Source organism: Garra rufa, chromosome 1, assembly GCF_049309525.1.
Source record: "Garra rufa chromosome 1, GarRuf1.0, whole genome shotgun sequence".
In the NCBI taxonomy this organism is placed as follows: domain Eukaryota; kingdom Metazoa; phylum Chordata; class Actinopteri; order Cypriniformes; family Cyprinidae; genus Garra; species Garra rufa.
The window spans coordinates 94,655,898-94,680,733 of NC_133361.1; the positions used below are offsets into that span (position 1 = coordinate 94,655,898).

Below are 24,836 nucleotides of genomic sequence, written 5' to 3' on the forward strand. Positions count from 1 at the left end.
GAAGGATTTTATTTATTTTCTATTAGTACTTACACTACTGCCACCATGGTCCTCCACCCCACTGTCCTCATTGCTGCAAATTTTTTCTTCTTGCTTAACACAATGTAAATCACTCATTTTTTTGTGCAAGATACAACCCTTTGACCAAACTAAAACCTATATAAATATGTTTTAAATCAAATTAAAGCCTATTATTGGTACCATTGATTGAATGGTGCCAGAAATTGAGAGGTCAAGAATGTTTTCCAGTGCAATCTCATGGGCTACATGTAAGCTTTTAATATTAATAGAAAGCTTACAATATCCTTTTTAAAATTAGCCTAGAGATATGGTTTTCAAATTCAGCTACTTTCAGTCTTTAAAACAATAGAAATCCAATGACCATAATTTTATTTTATTTTTTTATTATTATTTTTTTAGGCAATCCTGAGGCTATAATTAAGCGTTTAATATCATTATAAACATAGAATCTTTTACAATAAGCTTTAAATCATTGTACTTGGGGCAGCCGTGGCCTAATGGTTAGAGAGTCAGACTTGTAACCCAAAGGTTGCGGGTTCAAGTCTCAGGTCAGGCAGGGATTGTAGGTGAGCAGAGTGAATGTACAGCGCTCTCTCCATCCTCAATACCACGACTGAGCTGAGTCCCTTGAACAAGGCACTGAACCCCCAACTGCTCCCCAGTCCACAGGGTGTGTGCACTTGGATGGGTTAAATTCAGTGCAGAATTTTTTATTATTATTATTATTTATTAATTTATTTTTTATATTGTTTCCAAAATATTATTACAATATTACTAATGTTTTTGACTAAAACATTCATAATTTAGTAATTTATAACCATTTTGCATCCTTTGGGGTGTTTTAAATTTAAAAGGTCAGCGTAACCACCCACTTTTATGACTGCCTAACATCAATGCCCTCTTAAAGGTCACATATTGTACACACTGCTTGAGGTTTATTTTAGTTGTTGATGTCCTTAAGAATATATATTTGCGGTATAAGTGCCAAAATCCATCTCAATATATTTTTACAGCTCCTTTTTTAGGAGCTCTGTCAAGAACAGGTAGATTTGGCCCGTCTAATTAATTTTCATGAGCCTCTCTTTAACTAGTTGTCAACAGATTGTTCGTCAGGTTAGTTTAAGTTTAGTGAAATGTACGGTTCCCATTACAGGTCCTTTTTAAAAAAAATAGCATTATTTTCTGTAATGTACTGATAAACATTATACTTTCATATATTTTAGATTCATTACACACTAACTGAAGTAGTTCAAGCCTTTTATTGTTTTAATATTGATGATTTTTTTCATACAGCTCATGAAAACCCAAAATTCCTATCTCAAAAAAATTTGCATATTTCATCCAACCAATAAAAGACAAGTGTTTTTAATACAAAAAAAGGTCAACCTTCAAATAATTATGTTCAGTTATGCACTAGGGTTGGGCGATGTCGACCAATTTGGCATTGTACGATGTCTAATGTGAAACATCGCAGTGGACGATGGCATCGTCTGCGGGGGTGAGGGCTTGTTGTTGTTAAATAATTTATTCATAACGAATTAATTAATTGTAGCCTACCGTGTCCACCAGTGCTTAATTTGAGAAAATGTCCGATTTTGGATTTTTGCGTTCCGGTATTTGTTTTTAAAGATCCGGCATTAACAAGTGCATTAGATCCTGTCAGTGCGTGCTTGCAAACGAGACAAGAGCAAGCGCGGGTTTATATAGAAGCATTTGGAGGATGTGTGTTGGTCCTTAACATATTTTTGACCAGTCAGCTTTTTTAAGTTCAATAACGCTCTCATTGTTTGCTTACTGCTTAACCCACTCTCTCCAAACGCATTTAATGAGCAGCAGAATGTTTAGAGAGAAAGGGTAATATCAGAAATAATACCAAATCAAGCGAAATATTAAACATTATAAACACTATAAACATAGCTATAAGTTAGTTACCCTGACACCTGACCCAAAACGAATGATTTAAATGTATAGGTATTTAAAACAGAACAGAAATGAAACAAACTATATAAAGTTAAGAAACTAAAACAAAGCGAAACTAAAAATAGCACGTTGGGCTCACGCGCCTCTGTTTTTCAGCACAAATCCAAGTGTTTCCATATTCCCAATGTATTTGAATGATAAAGTGTTATTTATAATGTATACTAGGCTTTGTATTGTACATTCGTATTTCGATGGAAAAAAATATTCTCCTGTTTTTGTTCCAAGCTCTGTTCATTATGGTAAAACCATGAAAAGGGCATATTTGGTGTAGTTTATTTAATCTTATTTAATTAAAATTATTTAGATTTTTTTCTGCTGTTTTTGTATGCCTCATTTATTAATGTAAACGAATTTTCATGTAATTTGTTAGGAGTTCACTCTAATTTGTATTGTGATCACTAACAACTTCCTTGTTATTATTTCCTCATAATAATAATAATAATAAAATAAGTAAAGGTGCAGAAATTGAAAGCATGCATTTCATTTGGCTATATAGGGATTAAGTGTGTGTTTTTCTTGAGCGGGTTGCTGCTGCGGCGGGGGCGGGGCGGGGCGCTGCGGGGGCGGAGGATCGCGATGCCGGCTCAGCATCGTGATGTCTATTGGCCATGGACGATGGCATCGTCTATCGACCCAACCCTATTATGCACTCAATACTTGGACTGCTTCAATGCGGCGTGGCATGGAGGCAATCAGCCTGTGGCACTGCTGAGGTGTTATGGAGGCCCAGGATGCTTCGATAGCGGCCTTAAGCTCATCCAGAGTGTTGGGTCTTGCGTCTCTCAACTTTCTCTTCACAATATCCCACAGATTCTCGATGGGGTTCAGGTCAGGAGAGTTAGCAGGCCAATTGAGCACAGTAATACCATGGTCAGTAAATCATTTACCAGTGGTTTTGGCACTGTGAGCAGGTGCCAGGTCGTGCTGAAAAATGAAATCTTCATCTCCATTAAGCTTTTCAGCAGATGGAAGCATGAAGCTCCAAAATCTCCTGATAGCTAGCTGCATTGACCCTGTCCTTGATAAAACACAGTGGACCAACACCAGCAGCTGACATGGCACCCCAGACCATCACTGACTGTGGGTACCTGACACTGGACTTCAGGCATTTTGGCATTTCCCTCTCCCCAGTCTTCCTCCAGACTCTGGCACCTTGATTTCCGAATGACATGCAAAATTTGCTTTCATCCGAAAAAAATACTTTGGACCACTGAGCAACAGTCCAGTGCTGCTTCTCCGTAGCCCAGGTCAGGCGCTTCTGCCGCTGTTTCTGGTTCAAAAGTGGATTGAACTGGTGCCTGTACACGGTGGCTCTGGATGTTTCTACTCCAGACTCAGTCCACTGCTTCCGCAGGTCCCCCAAGGTCTGGAATCGGTCCTTCTCCACAATCTTCCTCAGGGTCCGGTCACCTCTTCTCGTTGTGCAGCGTTTTCTGCCACACTTTTTCCTTTCCACAGACTTCCCACTGAGGTGCCTTGATACAGCACTCTGGGAACAGCCTATTCGTTCAGAAATTTCTTTCTGTGTCTTACCCTCTTGCTTGAGGGTGTCAATGATGGCCTTCTGGACAGCAGTCAGGTCAGCAGTCTTACCCATGATTGCGGTTTTGAGTAATGAACCAGGCTGGGAGTTTTTAAAAGCCTCAGGAATCTTTTGCAGGTGTTTAGAGTTAATTAGTTGATTTAGATGATTAGGTTAATAGCTCGTTTAGAGAACCTTTTCATGATATGCTAATTTTTTGAGATAGGAATTTTGGGTTTTCATGAGCTGTATGCCAAAATCATCAATATTTAAAACAATAAAAAGCTTGAACTACTTCAGTTGTGTGTAATGAATCTAAAATATATGAAAGTCTAATGTTTATCAGTACATTACAAAAAATAATGAACTTTATTACAATATGCTAATTTTTTGAAAAGGACCTTTATATCTCACATCCATATGTTGCTGGTTGTGTGTAAAGCTTGCACAGATTCCGGAAAACAACTGTGTGAATGGCCCAAATCAAACAATTACTGAACAAATCATGGGACACATTATCAGTGTATTTTCCAGAATCGCTGTATGAAAGAGGCTTAAGCTGACGTTCCACTGGTCTTTTATATTAACGTTGTTCGGAAGCCTATGTATTAATGTAGTTTTTCTGACAACCATGGACTGAACAGCGTTTTCTCGACTTGTTTTCGTATTGTTGCTTAGCAATAGAATGGACGTAATGTTGTCAGGGGTTGGCCAAAAGGAGGGTGGGACGGTGGTTGGTGCTTGGGGTGATGACTTAAGGCGGTGACTGAGTAGATCGGACGTCACATTTTTACGGAAGTCACAGCGCCTTGTGAAAAGGCACAGCTACTTTATGCAGGCTGTGTGCAATTTACTGTGGGTTGACTGCTTTGAACCTTATATGGTAGTTACATAAACCATAGACCTTATTTATCATGAAGAAAGCCAGGAAATTTCAGTTTTGACAATATGGGACCTTTAATAAAATGTCAGAAGGAAATATTGTGTGATGGATTTTCATCTTGCCCCCTTTTAATTTTTTCCTCATCTCTCTCTAAATTTGTTGAATTTATTTGTTGACTTATTACAGTGAATTCTTACATAAAAATTGCAAGAATTGAGGTCAATCTATATCTAGATTTCCTAAACTTTGTCATTAGATGATCTAGTTTTTTTTTTATTAATTGTATTACGGCCGGCTTAAACTCTGTAGAATACTGGCCGACCAGGATCAGGTTTGGACGCCCTGGTATAGGATCTAGCAAACTTGCATTACATATCTACATGTTTTGATGTTAATTGTTTTGTGTCATTAAACTGGGGTTAACTTTTATCTCTTTGTTTTTCCTCCTTAGACCTAACAGCGCTGAAAGAGGAGAGAGAAGTACTGAATGAAACTGAAGAAAAAGATCAGTTTGAGAATCTTTATGATTTCATAACTGGAGAATATTTTTTTTGTTCCTTACAGTCTGAAAAAACTTCTGAACAAAAAAGAGCTCAAAAGACAGAAACTATGAGTTATTTCACTTGCTTTGATTGTGGAAAAAGTTTCAATCGACAAGAAGACATTCAAATTCACACTGGAGAGAAGCCTTTTATCTGCAAACAGTGTGGGAAAAGTTTCAAAAGAAAGCTTAAACTTAATTGCCACATGAAAGTTCACAGTGGAAAGAAACCCTTCAACTGTCGTCTGTGTGGGAAAAGTTTCAATCAAAAACGAATGCTTTACGCCCACAGGCGAATTCACACTTTAGAGAGCCGTTTTACCTGCCAACAGTGTGGAAAGAGTTTCAGTAGAAAAGGAAGCCTTAATAGGCACATGAATGTTCACACTGGAGAGAAGCCTTACTCATGCAAACTATGTGGAAAGAGTTTCACTCAAAGAGGAAGCCTTTATATGCACATGAGAGTTCACACTGGAGAGAAGCCTCACATATGCTGTCAGTGTGGAAAGAGTTTCAGTAGAAAAGGAAGCCTTAATAGGCACATGAACGTTCACACTGGAGAGAAGCCTTACTCATGCAAACAATGTGGAAAGAGTTTCAGTAGAAAAGGAGGCCTTAATAGGCACATAAGAGTTCACACTGGAGAGAAGCCTTACACATGCTGTCAGTGTGGAAAGAGTTTCAGTAGAAAACAAAGCCTTGACAAGCACATGAATGTTCACACTGGAGAGAAGCCTCACACGTGCAAACAGTGTGGAAAGAGTTTTAGTCTACAAGAAAACCTTGGTAGGCACATAAAAAAAATTCACAATAGAGAGAAGCCTAAAGATCTCCTCAGTGTGGAAAGTGTTTCAACTAAAATGTAAAAAACAGCAATTCTGGTCCTTGATTCTGATTGGTTGAGCCACATTTGAAGTTGCTGTAAATTACTCTACAAACATACAGTCCTGCAAGCACCCCCAACACTGCACAAAGTTTCAAACCCCGTTGGCGGCCATCTATTTACAAGATGTCTGTTGTTGATCGTCATTTATCGAGAGAGTCACCGCTCTGTATTTGCTCTGGAGAGCAGAAAAGCGGCGTAGGGATCGTCTTCGCCGTATTTGGGTCCACCAGACCCTTCGGAGGCGTTCGGCGAGTTTCATCACTTGCTCCAGGAGCTGCGCCTGCATGACGGCCGCTTTCAGCGGTACTTCCGCCTGTCCCGCGCCCAGTTCGATGACCTGCTGTCTCGCATCGGAGCGAGGGGATTTCAGGAGCGGTGGAACTTCCCTCTGTGCGTTGGAGCAGTATATGATGACAGAATTTTCATTTTAAAATTGAACTACTCCTTTAACAATGTCATTCCTCCTTTGATGTATAATAATTCTATAGGTCTGTGCCATTTCTTTGTTCAGGTTATTACTGTAAAATCTGTTATTTAATTTTGTTTTGATGGTAAATGGAGCCAGCCTCCAAAAGTATTTAACCTGTCCTGTGATTTCTTTGTTTTCCTCACAACACTGTCCAGACACACTAAAGTATACACACTATTATAGTTATTATTGTTCTGTAATGATAGTTTTTCATATAATTAAGATTTAGATATGGAATAAATAGCATTCAATACAAAATGAATATGTGTCATATATGTGATAAAACACTTGCTTTGTTGTGCATTAAAACCACACTAGGCATTTAGTCATATTTCAAAATTTATTCAGGCCAAACATAAAATAATTTAATTATAAATTTAAAATAACAAAATAAAATTTAAAAAATACAATATGTACAAACTATTTACAAACAGAGACAGAAATAAAAAGGACCTCGCTTGGAAGATTCAAGAGTGGAAAAGCCTCAGGGAACAAAGGAGAAGAGGAAGGAGAGCATTCTGCGTTTCCTGCAGAGCCTACTGCCTCATTTTTTAATAGCCTACTATGGGCTGTGGGGGTCTAATTGTTCCAAATTTAGCACAACGGTGCTGTTTTCCATCGCCAATTTATACATTTTAAACTTTATCAATTCTTTTCTTTGAGGCGGCATGCTCTGCAGAAAAGGCAGAAGGCTGAGGAGGAAGTGTTCATCAGCAGACAGCGGTGGTGGTGGAGCTGGAGCTGGAGGACACCTCAGGAGCTCGAGCAGCGTCTGCTCCACCTCCGACGTACCATCACGGGGCCGCCGGATGCCTCTCCTCCTCTGTTGGCCTGTATACAACACACAGTGCATGAGAAGACAGAAAGATGATAATTGAAATAACAAAATTGTCGAGATATTGGGAGAATAATATCTGTGCCTGTGTGAGTGACATAGCCAGTGCTTAAATACAAGTGTGAAATTATTTTGAACTTGCTTTAACATATTTTACATAATTAAAGTTATACTTCAGACATATAAACATCAGGAACATAAACATGCAAATGAACAGTAATTAAAATGAATGTATGCAGATGATTGGTGGCATACATTGCAATAGAATTTAGTCTGCATTTACAAATACAATGATTATTAGCGAATGTTAAAGCTATGAGTGGAGACTGTACTGATGTTTTCTGCACGAAACATGTTCACACACCTGTGGGTGCAGCAGCAGGGGACGAAGCACCAGGGACTGGGGGGACAGGAGAAGCGGAAGGGGATCTTGGATCAGCCTCTTCATTATCAGTAGGCTCTGTCAAGACAATATTAAATGTTAATAGTCATAGAGAGATTACATTATACTATTCATCTGTAAACAATGACAGCATATGCCTTGTAAATTGGCTTAATTGGAAAACTCACCTATTTCCGTATCCCCTACTTCCGCCATACTTAAACATCTCCTTCCTCTTCCTGGAAGGAGTCCTCTGAATAAACACATTATCTTGTTAGCGAAAAGTAGCTGTATATTAGGGGGAAAATAGTTGTAAAAAACGGCGGGAAGGCCGCAGGTCGATAAACGTGTAAGTTACGTGACTCAAAAGTGAAATGTGTAACTTATTTACAACAAGCAGGCTCCTGATTGGTTAACGCGGCGCAAATTGACACAGAACTCGGACGGCAGACGCGAATTTGCGTCAAACGCGTGAATGCACAAAAAGCACAATTCGCGCTTAACGCGCGTAGTGCACCACACGCTCAATTTACGCGATTGCCTCATTCGCGCCGCAAGAACTCCAGCGCATTTTACCATTGACTTACCATTGAAATCACTCACGCCAGATGCATATTCGCATTTGGTGTGAACGCAGCATTAGACTTGACATGAGCCATGGATTCAGAGGAATATAATTTTTTTTTTTACTTTGTGGCCCCTGATAAACAGAGCAATTCCAAGAGGGTCCTTGCACCGCAACGCTTGGGCCCTAAATACTGAGGAAGATCATTTTTCACTATGCATGCAATTTTTAATGCCATGACTTTAGGAATTTAAGATTTTAAGCCTGATATAGGACCTATTTATAGCCTTATATTGTGCACTTTCATTTCTTACCTGTTCATTTTGTGCAGTTATATTTATAGCCTTTTCAGTCAATTTGCGGGCCTGAAAAGCCTGGTCCAGACTATGTTGAGCTTCATAAAAAGCCTCTGCTGTTTCCTGACGGTGGCACATATGCCGGCACACAGTTAACATCTCTCTTTCGACTAACTGTCTGCCGACCTAGGAAAAATAATAATGATGACATTAAAATGGTCATAAAATAGAGACTCAAAATGAGGTTATTCTACATTGAGTTTCAAAACTCAAAACTAACACCCCAGTATAAAATATTAATTATACTTTTCTACCCTTCTGAAATGCCTGGATTTGAAATTGGGAAAATCATTATGTTACAATTCTCCTCCAACACTCCCCTTAACTCTTTCACCACCAGTGTTTTTTTCTCCAGCATTTTCGATAATTTTTATCAAAATTTCATGGCCCCCAGAATAATTTGTTGTATGGATATCTGCACAAACAATATTTCAAAATAAAGATCGGTTTCTGCTTTAAAAAAGTTCTTCTAGCTTCATGCATTTCCTTTTTATTAAAAAATTGATGTGGATCATAAAAAAAAAACATTTTGAACAAAAAGCTGAGAAAATAAAAATTACATACTGATCAGATAATGAATGATACTCAAAACACAGATCTAGTTCAGTGGTTCCCAACCTTTTTTCTTCAGGAACCCCCCACATCCATATATACAGTATATACATATATATATATAATATTACAAGATTTAGAAATGCACATTTGACAGTAGCAGAGTTATTGTTTCTGTGATTATCTGTGAAAATAATAATAGCCTCATCTTTCATTCATTTGTAGATCATGATAGCCTTACAGCACCTCACTACCATGGTAAAAAAAAAAAAATAGCCTAAGTAGCCTAACTATATGGTTTCTATAAAATTAGCTATGAAAAACAGTATCCTGAAGACATTCAGTAAGTACACATGCACAACAACTGTAATGACTAACAAAAATACTGAGATTATATTCCATTACTTCTTTAATAGATTTAGCACATTATTCATATAATAAAATTCTCTATTAATATTCTACTTTTCTGCCACAATGCCATGGTTACTGTCAATGTTACTACAGTAAAACCATGGTAAATGTTAGTGATTCGTAGAATAAAATGCCTTCTAACTGGACTACTGTCAATTACACTTTTGTTTAATTGTACATTTTATTTAATTGTCTTATCTTGACATTCTAAGCATATGATTTAAAAACATTTGAATATAAAATTATTAGTGGAATTTTTATTCATCCACTAATATACACAGGGCTGCCAACTCTCACGCATTCAGCGTGAGACTCACGCAATTGACACTTTTCACACGCTCTCACGCCACACATCCATTTTCTCACGCAGTCAAAAGCACCCTCAGTTAAAACTGGATTAATAAGATATTGGCTAAACAGATTTGGCAAAAGCTCCAGTGCGTATTTGTGTTTGTGCTCTGGAAATCGCCAAAAGACAACGTGTTTTTGTAGCGCTGAGCAATGTAGCCAATCACAGACATATATGTTGATCTAGAACGCCTGTGATTGGCCATCGCGTTCTGAATTCACTCACCTCTAAACGCCAGATTGCACTTGCCAGTCCTCTCACTGTAAATAAGCGGTTCATTGATAATAAAAGGACTTTTGCGATTAACTGAAGCGACACGTTTTAGTGATTATCAAGGAAGGGCTATTGCGCACTCCAAGGCTAATTATAATCCGTTCAGAATTTTCAAAAGTTTCGAGAGTGATAAATCTCATGAATGAAGGATTCTTTTTCGAAAATGGGAAAATTTAATTTCTCAGAACAGCAGACTAATATATCAACAGCAAAATATTTGAATTTTTCGTGTCAAAAAAAAAAAAATTATATATATATATATTAGGGGTGGAACGGTTCACAGAAGTCACGGTTCGGTTCGTACCTCGGTTCAGACGTCACGGTTCGGTATGATTTCGGTACAGTGGAGGGAAAAGCAAAACAAAAATGCAGAAGGCAATTAGATGTATTTCCACTCACATACCCAACAACCGCTGAACAACGGCAACACACAGTCCTCGTCTTTTCCACCACTCTCTCGCCTGTACTACTGTAACCATAGACTGTAAAAAAGATGGACAACGCGTTTCCGCTTCTTTCCACTATAGAAAAGTGAAGCCAAAACAGCTCAATATGGCCGCTACCATCTTGGGGGAAGTTACGTCATTTGGAGCCAGAGCATGCGCAGTAGAGGTTCTTTTGGAGCCAGAGCATGCGCAGTAGTGTCGTGAGGCGGAGCCGCGGTGTCAATGTCCCGCCCAAACTCCCGCAGACCCAATCGCACGATCACAATCATGACACCACACCCCGTTTTTATAGCATCAAATAACTACTTAAAAGCAAACTTATTAGAAAAACGAACACCTGAGCATGAATCAGCATTATAAAAACTACCTCACACGATGGAAATCACCTTTGGAAAAAAATTATTTGCCGTGTAATTCGATTATTTAGTTTGGCTCACGTCCCATTAGATTACATGGAGAGGGCGGGGTTTATGACCTATACTGCAGCCAGCCACCGGGGGGCGATCGAAAACTTTTGGCTTCACTTTTCAGGACACCTACGGCACGCTTGACTGTAACTGACTGGAAAAGCGAAGTTTTCCCAAACTTGCGATCTAAGGGGCCGTTCACGTGTCGCGCATAAAAACGCGTGAAAAACGCTAGGCGCGCCTCTTTCTTCCTGATCAACAAAGCGCTCGGGCGCTTGCGCTCCGGAAGCGTCTGCCGTTTCTAAGCAACCATCAGCTGCGCTCTAGCTCCAAGCCTATGCGTCTCCATGCATTGTTTCTTCTATTAGCGTCAAAATAATGGGGGCTTGACAAATCATAAAGTTCAGGAAATCCCTGGACCACAATGATGGACCGTCGAGCTGACAAAAAATTGCAGAGTGCCAGAGAATGTAGACGGGCTCTGATAGACCGCATACATAGGCGGAGCTCGGCTGCATCGACGCCAATCAGAGCTTCAGAGCTAAAGCGGGGCTAAATATTAGCTGTCCCTAAAGAACCCGCGTATCTAACAGCAGTTCCGCATTACATTAATTATTTTGCAGGCAAGTTTTTTTTTTATTTTCATACCGTGTATTCTCCGTTTAAATTCATGCACCGAACCGTGACCCCCGTACCGATTCGGTTCGAAACGAATACATGTACCGTTCCACCCCTAATATATATATATATTAAATGCGGTTGTAATTATTTATAAAAGTAATTATTTATAAAAGAATCTTGCAATTCTTTCATTGTAAATTGCTTTTCTTGTTGTGGTAAAAAGTTAACAGTTTTGCAGCACTGCAACAGTTACTTTACATCATTTTATGATAAAAACAGTATCACACACTGCTCATGCGAACGTGTGTAGCATCTTTGCTTGTACAAAGATTAAAAAGCAGTGTTTAGTTCTAATTTTCAATGTATTATTTATTATTATTATTATTATTAAAAATGTTTAGTTGTTGTAGTAGCAGCCTCTGCAAAAACAGTTTCATGGCCAGGAAAAATATTTATGGCTGGTAAATTTTCTCAAATCACCAAAAAATGTAGAAAACTGTAGAAAAAGGTAAAATAACATACCGGTGAAATACTTGTTTTTATTTACTTTACAGAATTGTTTTCAATATTACTGTTGTTAATATAAAATTATTATTGTTGTTGTTCTTTCTAATTCTTTTTTAATTCTAAATTGTTTGGTTTCTAAATATACCAGTGTGAGAGTAATTTAGACTGAGACACCATATCACACTTGAGTCCCCTTTAAACCTCAAGATCAAGTCAATTGACCAGCTTTTTTCTTTGTTTAGTTTGCACACTGAAACTGTATTGGAGCTCTTAATTGTGAACTCTCAAAGTGCACCAGATAGATGAATTTAACTGTAAAATATACAAAATTTTCTTACGGGGGAGCATGCCCCCGGACCCCCCTACAGGGACGGCTGTGGAAATTCTCACTCCAAGCTGAAGTCAAAAGTTGGCAGCCCTGATATACATCTTTATACATCTTTATTCGACCTCAAAGTAGAGACCTTCACTGCCGCGGGACCCAACGAAACAGAGTGCAGTACGAGACAAAACTTGATGGGCAAGTGCGGTCACAGGTGGGAAGAGACTAAGGTGTGTGCGGAATGCAAGAGAATAAAATGATTTGCGGGACTCCCACAAAATAGAAATATATAAACATAAAATATCTAAAAACATATAAATTGTCATTCATCTATTACACAAAAGCTACACGAACAACTACTATAACTGATGATTGATGACAGGCACAAGAATAGGCCGTTTCTGGAACATAATGGCTTAAGTTAGAATCCACTCAGCGCTCAAAAGTTCTTGTGCAGTGCTAAATATTGCGCGGTCCCGAATCCTCTCATTACAACACACAAAGTGTAGTCACTGTGAAAGATCCATTATCATATATTAGAACCGCATATATTCATTGTGATATAGAGCTTTATGAGATCACAATGAACTGAGATCAGCTTTAAGGGAGTGCTGTTCGCTCCAAGGGCGTAGATTTGCTCTGGACATTGGTGGGGACCTATGACTCTTAGTTTTAAGTCCGTATTCACAGACTATATAGCCTGCAGTTATGCGCGGGTTGATCCAAAATGAGCGGGTGCCTGCAGTTACGAGTCATCCAAAAATATTTTTTTATGATATTCGGGTCGCGGTCGGTCGGGTCGTTTGAAATAAAGATGCCAATTAAACCTTTGTAATTTATATAGTACTAGACACAATTTTCTATGAAATACATAGACCCACATTTTATTGGCTGAATAATATTTACCTTTTGAATGTTGAGCGTTATTAACTGTTGAATAAATGCTGACGCGGGACAAAATCCCCGATTTCCCAACACGTTGAACTAAGCAATGCCATTGTACCATTTTAATAGGCTACTTTAAAACGCATATAGCTCAGTAATGTCAGTTTTATGTATTTTCTGAGAGGGGTGGGATTTTTGTTGGGGAAAGTCGGGTGAGAGACGCACACTTCGATTAGACTGGATAAACACATGCAGCATCTTAATTGTTAAGAAAATGGTATTCCTAATAAATGTCTCAAATATTTTGATTATGTCCAATGCTTCTCTTTCTTTTTAGAATTATTAGACACATTTCACTATATTGTCTTTTCAAATGCCTAGGTCTGTTTCATTTCCTTAATTATAACATTTCTAGCACTATTTTCAACCGTTTATTCAAGCAATAAAATATAAATTATCTCATGTATGCTTGTTTAAAACCAGGGATTAAAAACGAATTCCAAGTAAAAACGGTAGGCTACTTTTTTCTTTACATTTCCAGACAGCGAAATGAACAAAATTAAACATTACTTAATAAATTCAAGGCACTATTTCCTTATTCATTTGATACAACTATTATAGCTATACAATTAATATATATATAGGTAACATAATATTATTTTGTCATATTCGTGATTCCTGAATTTATATAGCCTATGAAAAAGTGCATTCTTTATGTGAGAAAATTCGTTAACCTAGCCTATTAAGTTGATTTAATATTCTTAATAATTTTTAGAAGTTGTTAAAAGTTAAGAAAAAAGGAATTAGCTTGTAGTATATATTTATGCTAAGCTTTTTCTTAACATTTATGTAGATCGAAATAAAATAATTCTTGATCATAATATTGGAGAATCACTGACATAATTTAGAGTACTTCGAAAACTAAACTATTTAAAATATATATATATATATATATATTTTATAGACAGGGAGGGTGAAATCTTAGTAGGCTACTACGCAGATTGACCGCTGGAGGCTATGCAGGAAAACCCTGATATAGATGCCAACAACAATACTTATAGGGCTGCACGATTAATCGAACGATGTTGTGAGGCACGTTTAGTCAATGAAGCCGGTACTTTGATTAGTAGTAAATCTCCATCACGTGCGTTCAACTGGAGCGGCAATTAATACACAGAGACGTAAATCACTGACAAGCTACGCCAAATCGCGTTCAAAATCACATTCGATTTTGAGCGCGATTTGGCGTAGCTTGTCAGTGATTTACGCCTCTGAATGCTCCAGCTGAACGCACGTGATGGAGATTTACTACTAATCAAAGTACCGGCTTCATTGACTAAATGCACCTCACAACATCGTTCGATTAATTGTGCAGCCCTAAATACTTACATATGTGCTCAGGCTTGTCCTTATTATTGAAAAGGTTGGTGCCTCAGGAAGGCCAAATCCTTTCCAGCACAACTGGAAGCACTGTAATAGACTATTACATTGCCCAGCCGTTTGGGTAAAAAAGAAGTACTTTGAGCTGCCACCAGGCAGTATTGGCCTCATCTTCAAAAACTGATCAAATAAATCATACTCCTCTGGGAGTAAGGCAATCTGGGCCTGTCCAAATGTTGCTGACCTTTTGTGTTCATCCTCCTATGAAGATGGGGGAAAGAACAAAGACACAGGTAAAATAGTAAAAACACTTGTAGAGAACAAAAAGAGATTTTTTTTTGGAGTTGGCTGACTTACCGTTACCAAGCAAAGGCCCTCTTTATTTTTAATGGGATTCATGACTGCCGCTGCAGTCAGGATATCTACAACCCACCTTCTGTGCCCTGAAAATAAGTATAAAATGTAAAGGATTTACTTAAATTTCAAATAAGATTTGGAAAGTGTGAAATGGATAAACAAAATAAGCTTTGAAGTGGTTAAACAATAAAATAAATACAAATTTAAGCTCAAAATGACAATGTTACAGACGAAGAGTTTCTGAAATGACCAAAAGGTCAAATACACTGAATAAATTGAGTAATTCAACACAATACCAAAATATAACTTTGGGTGTCAGATTATCCCTTTTAAATCTTTACAATGTATAAGCGCTGAATAACACTGTATGAACTGATTTTAAAAACACTTGTGGGCCCACACACACACACACACACACACACACACACACACAGTCATTCAGAACACACCCCGTTGCAGGCCTGGATCGTAGCTCGGGTTCGTGGTGGCCAGAGAAACTGAAAATTGGCCTCTTCACTCTCCTGAGCACAAATAAAATCAACAATATACCTCACTTTTGTGTGCGTTGCAAACCCGCGATCGATCGGGGATCCCGTGTCCGGCCTCCGGCAGCTCCTCCTCTTGCGTTGTCTCTGTCAGGCGATGTGAGTCTCCCTCCAACGCAGCCAGAGGAATCCCAGACCTCACGGTGATCTGGGACGCTATCTGGTCTCCCTCAGTCCGATCACACGCCGAATTCGCGTTGCTTTCTGTCCTTCTGTATTTTTAGAATAACTTTAACCACAGTCTGTATAAACCGGTATAAACGCTGTTTACGAGCGAAATGACGTAACCGCGGTGACGGAAAACATACACGGAGAATACGAAAATGAACGATGTAACAAAACTGTAATTTAACACACACACAATATACACTTCAAATGATTAATACGATGGTTTATCGATTAATAAGCTCCAATAACTGCATTCGTTAGCTTAGATCGGTCTGATCAGCTCTCGCTCTCTCTCTCTGCCGCACCCCAACTCTCCTCCTCCCTATTAACCACTCAAAATTCTCCATTTCCCGGGAGGGAGGGTCTTAACAATTTTAACCCAATAAAAATACAAACAACCTAACTTGTAGGGCAAAACCACGTTTTTCCCCATGTACACACCCATCTACCTTGCTACAAAGCACGGTACTCTTAAAGGGACAAGCACACATATTTTGTGACTGAAATATTAAGTGTTAGACTCCATTTACATATTAGCTCTGAATGAGAGGCTAAATTAAACAAACACAGAGAATAAAACAATATAACCCACAACATACTAGAATTACATTCTATCTAGTGGGTTACATACACAAAGTAATGAAAGTATTGTTGAAACATGCAGTTAGCCTACTGTACGAATAAAAACAACAAAATGACATAAACAGAATAATTACTAAGATAAATTAAGGTGTATGTATACAAATCATTAATCTTCATTAAGATTTATGAGCACTTTGTCTTTTGTAAACATATGTTGAACGCTCAATGTTTATGTTTATCTGATGTGCATGACTGTAATGTAGGCTATAAGAACGTACATTTTTAATAAGCAGAGGGAATTCCTAGGCTACTCCAGGACCTTAATGTGCCTTTCCCTTGAGCCACTCCTTTGCTTTGGTTGTGTGTTTTGGGTCACTGTCATGCTGGAAAATCCATCAGCGACCCATTTTCAGTGCCTTGGCTGAGGGAAAAATGTATTTGATAAAACGGAATTGTTTTATAAATGTACATACCACTAATGCACTTGAATTGCCAACAGAAAAGGACAGGTCTTTACGGTAGGCTGCAAAGATAAGATTTTAGAAACAAAAATGTGAGATATACCATTCATTGTCTACTTATTAATGACTTTTGACTTAATTTCCATTCCAAGGCACTTTACTTGTTTAAATTGCACAGAAAATGAAGATTCTAGGCTAATACAAATGATGTATAATATATAATTCAATATGAATATAGAGCAATTTAAAAAAACAAAGCAATGTGTCCCATGAAGCCGTGGTTTACTTTAAGTGTTAAACCACAGCATCACAGGGCTTGCTTTTATAAAACGGGTATTCCATTAAAATATGTTTTAATATTAATTGTATTAATAAAATGAAAGTCAGTACTGACCTTGCAGATTATTGCTGCAATAAACTTGTGTATTGTACAGCTGTGCCTCCTAACAAGCCCAGACAAAGACGACTACATATGGTTTAACACATCTGCAACCTTTTGAACTTTTGTTCCAAGAAGAGAATATCGGAACATGTTCTTCACAAAATACATATGTCCTAACCCTTAACTCAATATTCCCTCAAGTCATAAGATCTTAATAAGATAACAATGAGCTTAAACAGCATTTATCTCTAGTATACAGGAAATAATATTCGAGTATTTTTTAAATTATTAATTACTTATTATTATTAATTAAACTTATCACAAAATAAAGATGTATATTATCCTTTACTTATTTTAATCTTAATTCACTGTGTAGTAAATACTCCAGGGTCTCTTGAGCTGTATATTTCCTTGTCATTGTGGAGAATGAACTGTGGGCTGGGCTCAAATTGGCAATATTTATACCCAAGTTTTTGTTTTCATAAACAAATGCTGTGATTGGCTTTTTGTTTTCATAAACAGGTGCTGCAATATGCCTGGAGCTAGGTTACTAGGGAAGAATTATATCCTTTGATCTTACCCTCTGTGTGTGTGTGTGTGTACCTGGTATTCATCACGTTGTGGGGACCAAATGTCCCCACAAGGATAGGAATACCAGTAGATTTTGACCTTGTGGGGACATTTCTCAGGTCCCCATGAGGAAACAGGCTTATAAATCATGCACAATGAGTTTTTTTGAGGAAGTAAAAGTGTGCACAATCTCCTGTGAGGGCTAGGTTTAGGTGTAGGGTTGGGTTAGGGCGATAGAAAATACGGTTTGTACAGTATAAAAACCATTACGCCTATGGAATGTCCCCATAAAACATGTAAACCCAACATGTGTGTGTGTGTGTGTGTGTGTGTGTGTGTGTGTGTGAGTGTGTTGGCATATGTGGTTTATGAGACCAATTTTCAAGTTTACATACCAGCATTACAAGACCATTTGGTTTATGAGACCACTTTTAGTGGTCTCATAATTCGGGAAATTTAAATTGTTATAATTATTGACTAAAAATTATTTTAATAACTATTAATGTTTGTATGTTTACCACATTACTGATTTTATTAATTAATATTGCTATTTTACTGTTATGACACTTCCTCAGTTTTTTATAACCATTACAAGTATGTCCTCTTAAACCATGATGTGTATGTGTGAACTCGGAACAGTGCCCCTGTAGGTGGGATTTAGTATTGCACGGTATACACATTGGCGCCAAATTACACACATGTTGGCGCCAAATTTATATTCCCGCCATATGCGGCTCACGGAAAATACCGTACAGCAGCGTACGTCAGGAAGGTCTGCAGCGCTTCAGTCAACAATACACCACCAGGATCTATGGTGAAAAAAGTAAGTACTTTAGATATTTTATTTTTACATATAGATGAAATCCGCGATTCCTCAATGTTAATTTCTGTTTTCAAATATTCATTAAGTCATTTAATCACTTAAAACTGTAGTAATGGCTCGTGAGAGGAGCGCTGCTTTTTCAGCTCTGAGACCCAAATATGATGTAGATCGCAACTAATGTGGTAATCATTAAGAAATACAATTTAAATTAAATATATCACTGTGAAATGAAGTGGCCTTGGGCAGAACACAATGCTAATATGTCATTGCGTCTAAAAGAAAACACTTCTGCGGTATATATTTTTAATTTTATAATTTATCAAAGTTCAAATAATACAGTAAAGTTAGCTTGACATTTGAATAAACACAATTTCCTCTAACGTTAATCCTGCTGTCTGTGCGGTCGCGTGAGTTCACCTGATCTGAGCGGGAGAGCTCGTAGGTTTAGCCGGCTGAGGTGCACTCTAACACGGCAGCGCTTGTCTCTCGCTCCCCGGCCACGGTCTCGAGACAGGAGCGTGCAATTTTCTTACCCAAAGCTGCTGATCCTGTTTGCTTTTAAAGAGAAAAGTTATCCTGTAACAGGGGCAGTGTTAGGTGTAATTAATGCCTATTTAATTAATACCATTTAAGTTAATTACTTTTCCTTTAAAAGAGTAAAGTAACGTTAAGGGATAGGAATAAACGAGTATTTGACATGATCAACAACGGTGACATTGAAAAAAAAAACTGTCGACAAATATTGAACTTTGTTATTCGTTTTTTTTTTGTTTTTTATCTTTAACCTAAAGTAAGGGCCTGTAATAACGTGGTTTGACCAGTATGACACTGTAGAGGAAGAGTAATTCAGCTGTTCCGGATTTAGTTCAAGCGAAGAAGTCACACACGTTTGCACGAGTAAATGTAAATGTATGCTGCATGTTAAATTAAAATTAAATTATTTACATGCGTGTTGGTTACCGACGCTCTCAGTGTGGAGCTATAGCTAATGACAAAATCATTTAATGAATATTTACAATCAAAGTTTATTTTTGGATTGTTACATTTAGTTTTGGGTTTATAGTGTTTTTTTTTTATATATATATATATATAGAGTAACTTTGAATATGAATAACTGGGTTTAAGCACTTTATTTATATTACACCGTTTATCTGTAAAGATTTACCTATAATATTTTGCAGTGAGTCTGAGTCGTCGGACCAGAGGACCAAATCCTCTAAAAGATGCAGACATGCATGTAAAAATGGGGAAGGACAAAAACATAATAACTGGCAAATACATTAATCCCATCAAAGGTAAGTTTTTTCCCTTTCTCTCTCTCCCTCTCCATAAACCTTATATCTTAATTAGCCGTTTTCACAAAAATGGGAAATTACCTCAGCACAGAGTAAAGTTAGTTCTGCTACAGATCTGTGGCTGTTATATTAGTGTGCCCTTGACTTAAATAATGAGACTGGATAGTTTCTGGTGTCCATCTCTGATACATTTGAGCGTATTATTTCAATTGATCCCTCGAATCACTACATCATGATGAATTATGACAGCATGTTAATGCAAAGGAGAGCAAGTAGAGCATACAATGTTATTTTAATAATAATTGTGAAAAAATCTCACATTTAGAGTCATAATGCACAGCCAGCATCAAATTGACACAACAGCAAAACTCAAATGTACTGAATTATAAGGGCCAACATTCAGGAAGAAATAAACATAGTCCCGAAGCTGACACAAAAAGTTTTTGAAGAAATGTTTGCTCTTTATAGAGTAAAACACTGGTGTATATCATAGTATCTATTTTGTAAATATAGACTTTGATTCCCGAACTTACTCTTGTTATGTACGACGGCTGCTGAAATTGCCTACACTACCTTTTTGGTAGTTTAAATTGTTTAACAGTGTTCTTTTGATTTTTATAATTATGATTTTTGCTGTTATGTTTTCATTTAGGCCGGGGTGTGTTTGCAGAAACCGCTATATTAAAAGGTTCTTTTATTCTTGAATACAGAGGAACTTTATTGGAAAAAGGAAAATTGGAAAAAAAAAAAAATGATTATACATACTTTTTCAAACACAGAGGGCGTGACTACTGGTGAGTAGCATGTATTGTACTATCTGTAAACTAGGGCTGTGCAATATATCGATTAGTAGTAAATCTCCATCACGTGCGTTCCGCTCAGGTTCCGCTGTAGCGGCAACTGATACACAGAGACGTAAATCTCTGACAAGCTACGCCATATCGAGCTTAATATCGCATTCGATATTTAGCTCGATATGGCGTAGCTTGTCAGAGATTTACGTCTCTGTGTGCTCCAGCGGAACCTGAGCGGAACGCACGTGATGGAGATTTACTACTAATCAAAGCACCGACTTCATTGACTAAACGCGCCTCACAATATCGTTCGATATATTGCACAGCCCTACTGTAAACCCCCTGTTGATATTTTGAATGTTTTACTTAACCCTGAAACCAAATACCACATAGAGTTTTGGGGCAGGTTAAAGTGAAATGTAGTGAACATTGGTAACAATTAGCTTTTTTTTTTTTTTTTTCCTCCATATAGCATTGATGCCTCCTTTGATGATGGCTCTCTTGGGAGACTTGTAAATGACAGTCAAAAGCCAAATGGCAAAATGAAAAAAATTGAACTGGAAGGAAAGCCTCATCTATGTTTATTTGCGATCAGAGACATAAATAGAGGTGAAGAGATAACATATGATTATGGAGGACATGAGTTGCCATGGCGTTCCCACTGTGGGCAGGAACTGTGCAAGGTAGAATATTTCCAAATGTTATTAAAGTAAATATACTAATATCATCCAGTTGCTTCAGCTTTGTTTCCGTCTTCCAGTTTGTCCCTGAGCCTGTCTCTCCAGCCATGAAAGGAAGTGATGTCATGTCTGCCAAAAAGGTTTGTTACTTTTTTAATTTATTTTCACACTCGTTATAACATGATGTGAAGTGAAATTGTTTAATTGCTACTTAATGTGATTCAACAGTACACTATTGTTAACAACTGTGTCTTAACTGATTACTGAAAGCCTTGTGTCCTCGTAAACCACGAGTAAACACACACAAGTGTTGTAAACTATAGTCTACTGCTGAATCACAATATTCCTCCTTTCTCTATTTCCATCTTCCAGTGTGTCCATGAGCCTGTCGATCCAGCCGTGAAAGGAAGTGATGTCATCTCTGTCAAAGAGGTTTGTTAATACTTTATAACATGATATGAAGTGAAGTTGTTTAATTGCTACTTAATGTGATTCAACAGTACACTATTGTTAACAACTGTGTCTTAAATGTTTACTGAAAGCCTTGTGTCCTCGTAAACCACGAGTAAACACACACAAGTGTTGTAAACTATAGTCAACTGCTGAATCACATACAATAGTCATAGGTGTCCTCGTAAACCACGAGTAAACACACACAAGTGTTGTAAACTATAGTCAACTGCTTAATCACATACAATAGTCATACGTGTCCTCGTAAACCACGAGTAAACACACACAAGTGTTGTAAACTATAGTCTACTGCTGAATCATATACAATAGTCATAGGTGTCCTCGTAAACCACGAGTAAACACACACAAGTGTTGTAAACTATGGTCTACTGCTGAATCACATACAATAGTCATACGTGTCCTCGTAAACCACGAGTAAACACAAGTGTTGTAAACTATAGTCTACTGCTGAATCACATACAATAGTCATACGTGTCCTCGTAAACCACGAGTAAACACAAGTGTTGTAAACTATAGTCTACTGCTGAATCACATACAATAGTCATAGGTGTCCTCGTAAACCACGAGTAACACACACAAGTGTTGTAAACTATAGTCTACTGCTGAATCACATACAATAGTCATACGTGTCCTCGTAAACCACGAGTAAACACAAGTGTTGTAAACTATAGTCTACTGCTGAATCACATACAATAGTCATACGTGTCCTCGTAAACCACGAGTAAACACAAGTGTTGTAAACTATAGTCTACTGCTGAATCACATACAATAGTCATACGTGTCCTCATAAACCACGAGTAAACACACACAAGTGTTGTAAACTATAGTCTACTGCTGAATCATATACAATAGTCATACGTGTCCTCGTAAACCACGAGTAACACACACAAGTGTTGTAAACTATAGTCTACTGCTGAATCATATACAATAGTCATATGTGTCCTCGTAAACCACGAGTAACACAAACAAGTGTTGTAAACTATAGTCTACTGCTGAATCATATACAATAGTCATATGTGTCCTCGTAAACCACGAGTAACACACACAAGTGTTGTAAACTATAGTCTACTGCTGAATCATATACAATAGTCATATGTGTCCTCGTAAACCACGAGTAACACACACAAGTGTTGTAAACTATAGTCTACTGCTGAATCATATACAATAGTCATACGTGTCCTCATAAACCACGAGTAAACACAAGTGTTGTAAACTATAGTCTACTGCTGAATAACATACAATAGTCATACGTGTCCTCGTAAACCACGAGTAAACACACACAAGTGTTGTAAACTATAGTCTACTGCTGAATCACATACAATAGTCATACGTGTCCTCGTAAACCACGAGTAAACACAAGTGTTGTAAACTATAGTCTACTGCTGAATCATATACAATAGTCATACGTGTCCTCGTAAACCACGAGTAAACACCAGTGTTGTAAACTATAGTCTACTGCTGAATCACATACAATAGTCATACGTGTCCTCGTAAACCACGAGTAACACACACAAGTGTTGTAAACTATAGTCTACTGCTGAATCACATACAATAGTCATACGTGTCCTCGTAAACCACGAGTAAACACCAGTGTTGTAAACTATAGTCTACTGCTGAATCACATACAATAGTCATACGTGTCCTCGTAAACCACGAGTAACACACACAAGTGTTGTAAACTATAGTCTACTGCTGAATCACATACAATAGTCATACGTGTCCTCGTAAACCACAAGTAAACACACACAAGTGTTGTAAACTATAGTCTACTGCTGAATCATATACAATAGTCATACGTGTCCTCATAAACCACGAGTAAACACAAGTGTTGTAAACTATAGTCTACTGCTGAATCACATACAATAGTCATACGTGTCCTCGTAAACCACGAGTAAACACACACAAGTGTTGTAAACTATAGTCTACTGCTGAATCATATACAATAGTCATACGTGTCCTCGTAAACCACGAGTAAACACACACAAGTGTTGTAAACTATAGTCTACTGCTGAATCACATACAATAGTCATAGGTGTCCTCGTAAACCACGAGTAACACACACAAGTGTTGTAAACTATGGTCTACTGCTGAATCACATACAATAGTCATACGTGTCCTCGTAAACCACGAGTAAACACACACAAGTGTTGTAAACTATAGTCTACTGCTGAATCATATACAATAGTCATACGTGTCCTCGTAAACCACGAGTAAACACACACAAGTGTTGTAAACTATAGTCTACTGCTGAATCATATACAATAGTCATACGTGTCCTCGTAAACCACGAGTAAACACACACAAGTGTTGTAAACTATAGTCTACTGCTGAATCACATACAATAGTCATACGTGTCCTCGTAAACCACGAGTAAACACACACAAGTGTTGTAAACTATGGTCTACTGCTGAATCACATACAATAGTCATAGGTGTCCTCGTAAACCACGAGTAAACACACACAAGTGTTGTAAACTATAGTCTACTGCTGAATCACATACAATAGTCATACGTGTCCTCGTAAACCACGAGTAAACACACACAAGTGTTGTAAACTATGGTCTACTGCTGAATCACATACAATAGTCATACGTGTCCTCGTAAACCACGAGTAAACACACACAAGTGTTGTAAACTATAGTCTACTGCTGAATCACATACAATAGTCATACGTGTCCTCGTAAACCACGAGTAAACACACACAAGTGTTGTAAACTATGGTCTACTGCTGAATCACATACAATAGTCATACGTGTCCTCGTAAACCACGAGTAACACACACAAGTGTTGTAAACTATAGTCTACTGCTGAATCATATACAATAGTCATACGTGTCCTCATAAACCACGAGTAAACACAAGTGTTGTAAACTATAGTCTACTGCTGAATCACATACAATAGTCATACGTGTCCTCGTAAACCACGAGTAAACACACACAAGTGTTGTAAACTATAGTCTACTGCTGAATCACATACAATAGTCATACGTGTCCTCATAAACCACGAGTAAACACACACAAGTGTTGTAAACTATAGTCTACTGCTGAATCACATACAATAGTCATACGTGTCCTCGTAAACCACGAGTAAACACAAGTGTTGTAAACTATAGTCTA

At 37.7% G+C, this 24,836-nt stretch overlaps 1 protein-coding gene across 1 annotated transcript in view; it reads left to right on the forward strand.

Moving 5' to 3' along the window:
* LOC141322419 (uncharacterized) overlaps nucleotides 1-24,836 on the forward strand; it is a 342,413-nt gene that overhangs the window by 92,907 nt on the left and 224,670 nt on the right. Inside the window, exon 5 of the mRNA XM_073833426.1 lies at nucleotides 5,070-5,700. Coding sequence (XP_073689527.1) covers nucleotides 5,070-5,700 — 631 coding nt within the window. The remainder of the gene's footprint in view (nucleotides 1-5,069; nucleotides 5,701-24,836) is intronic.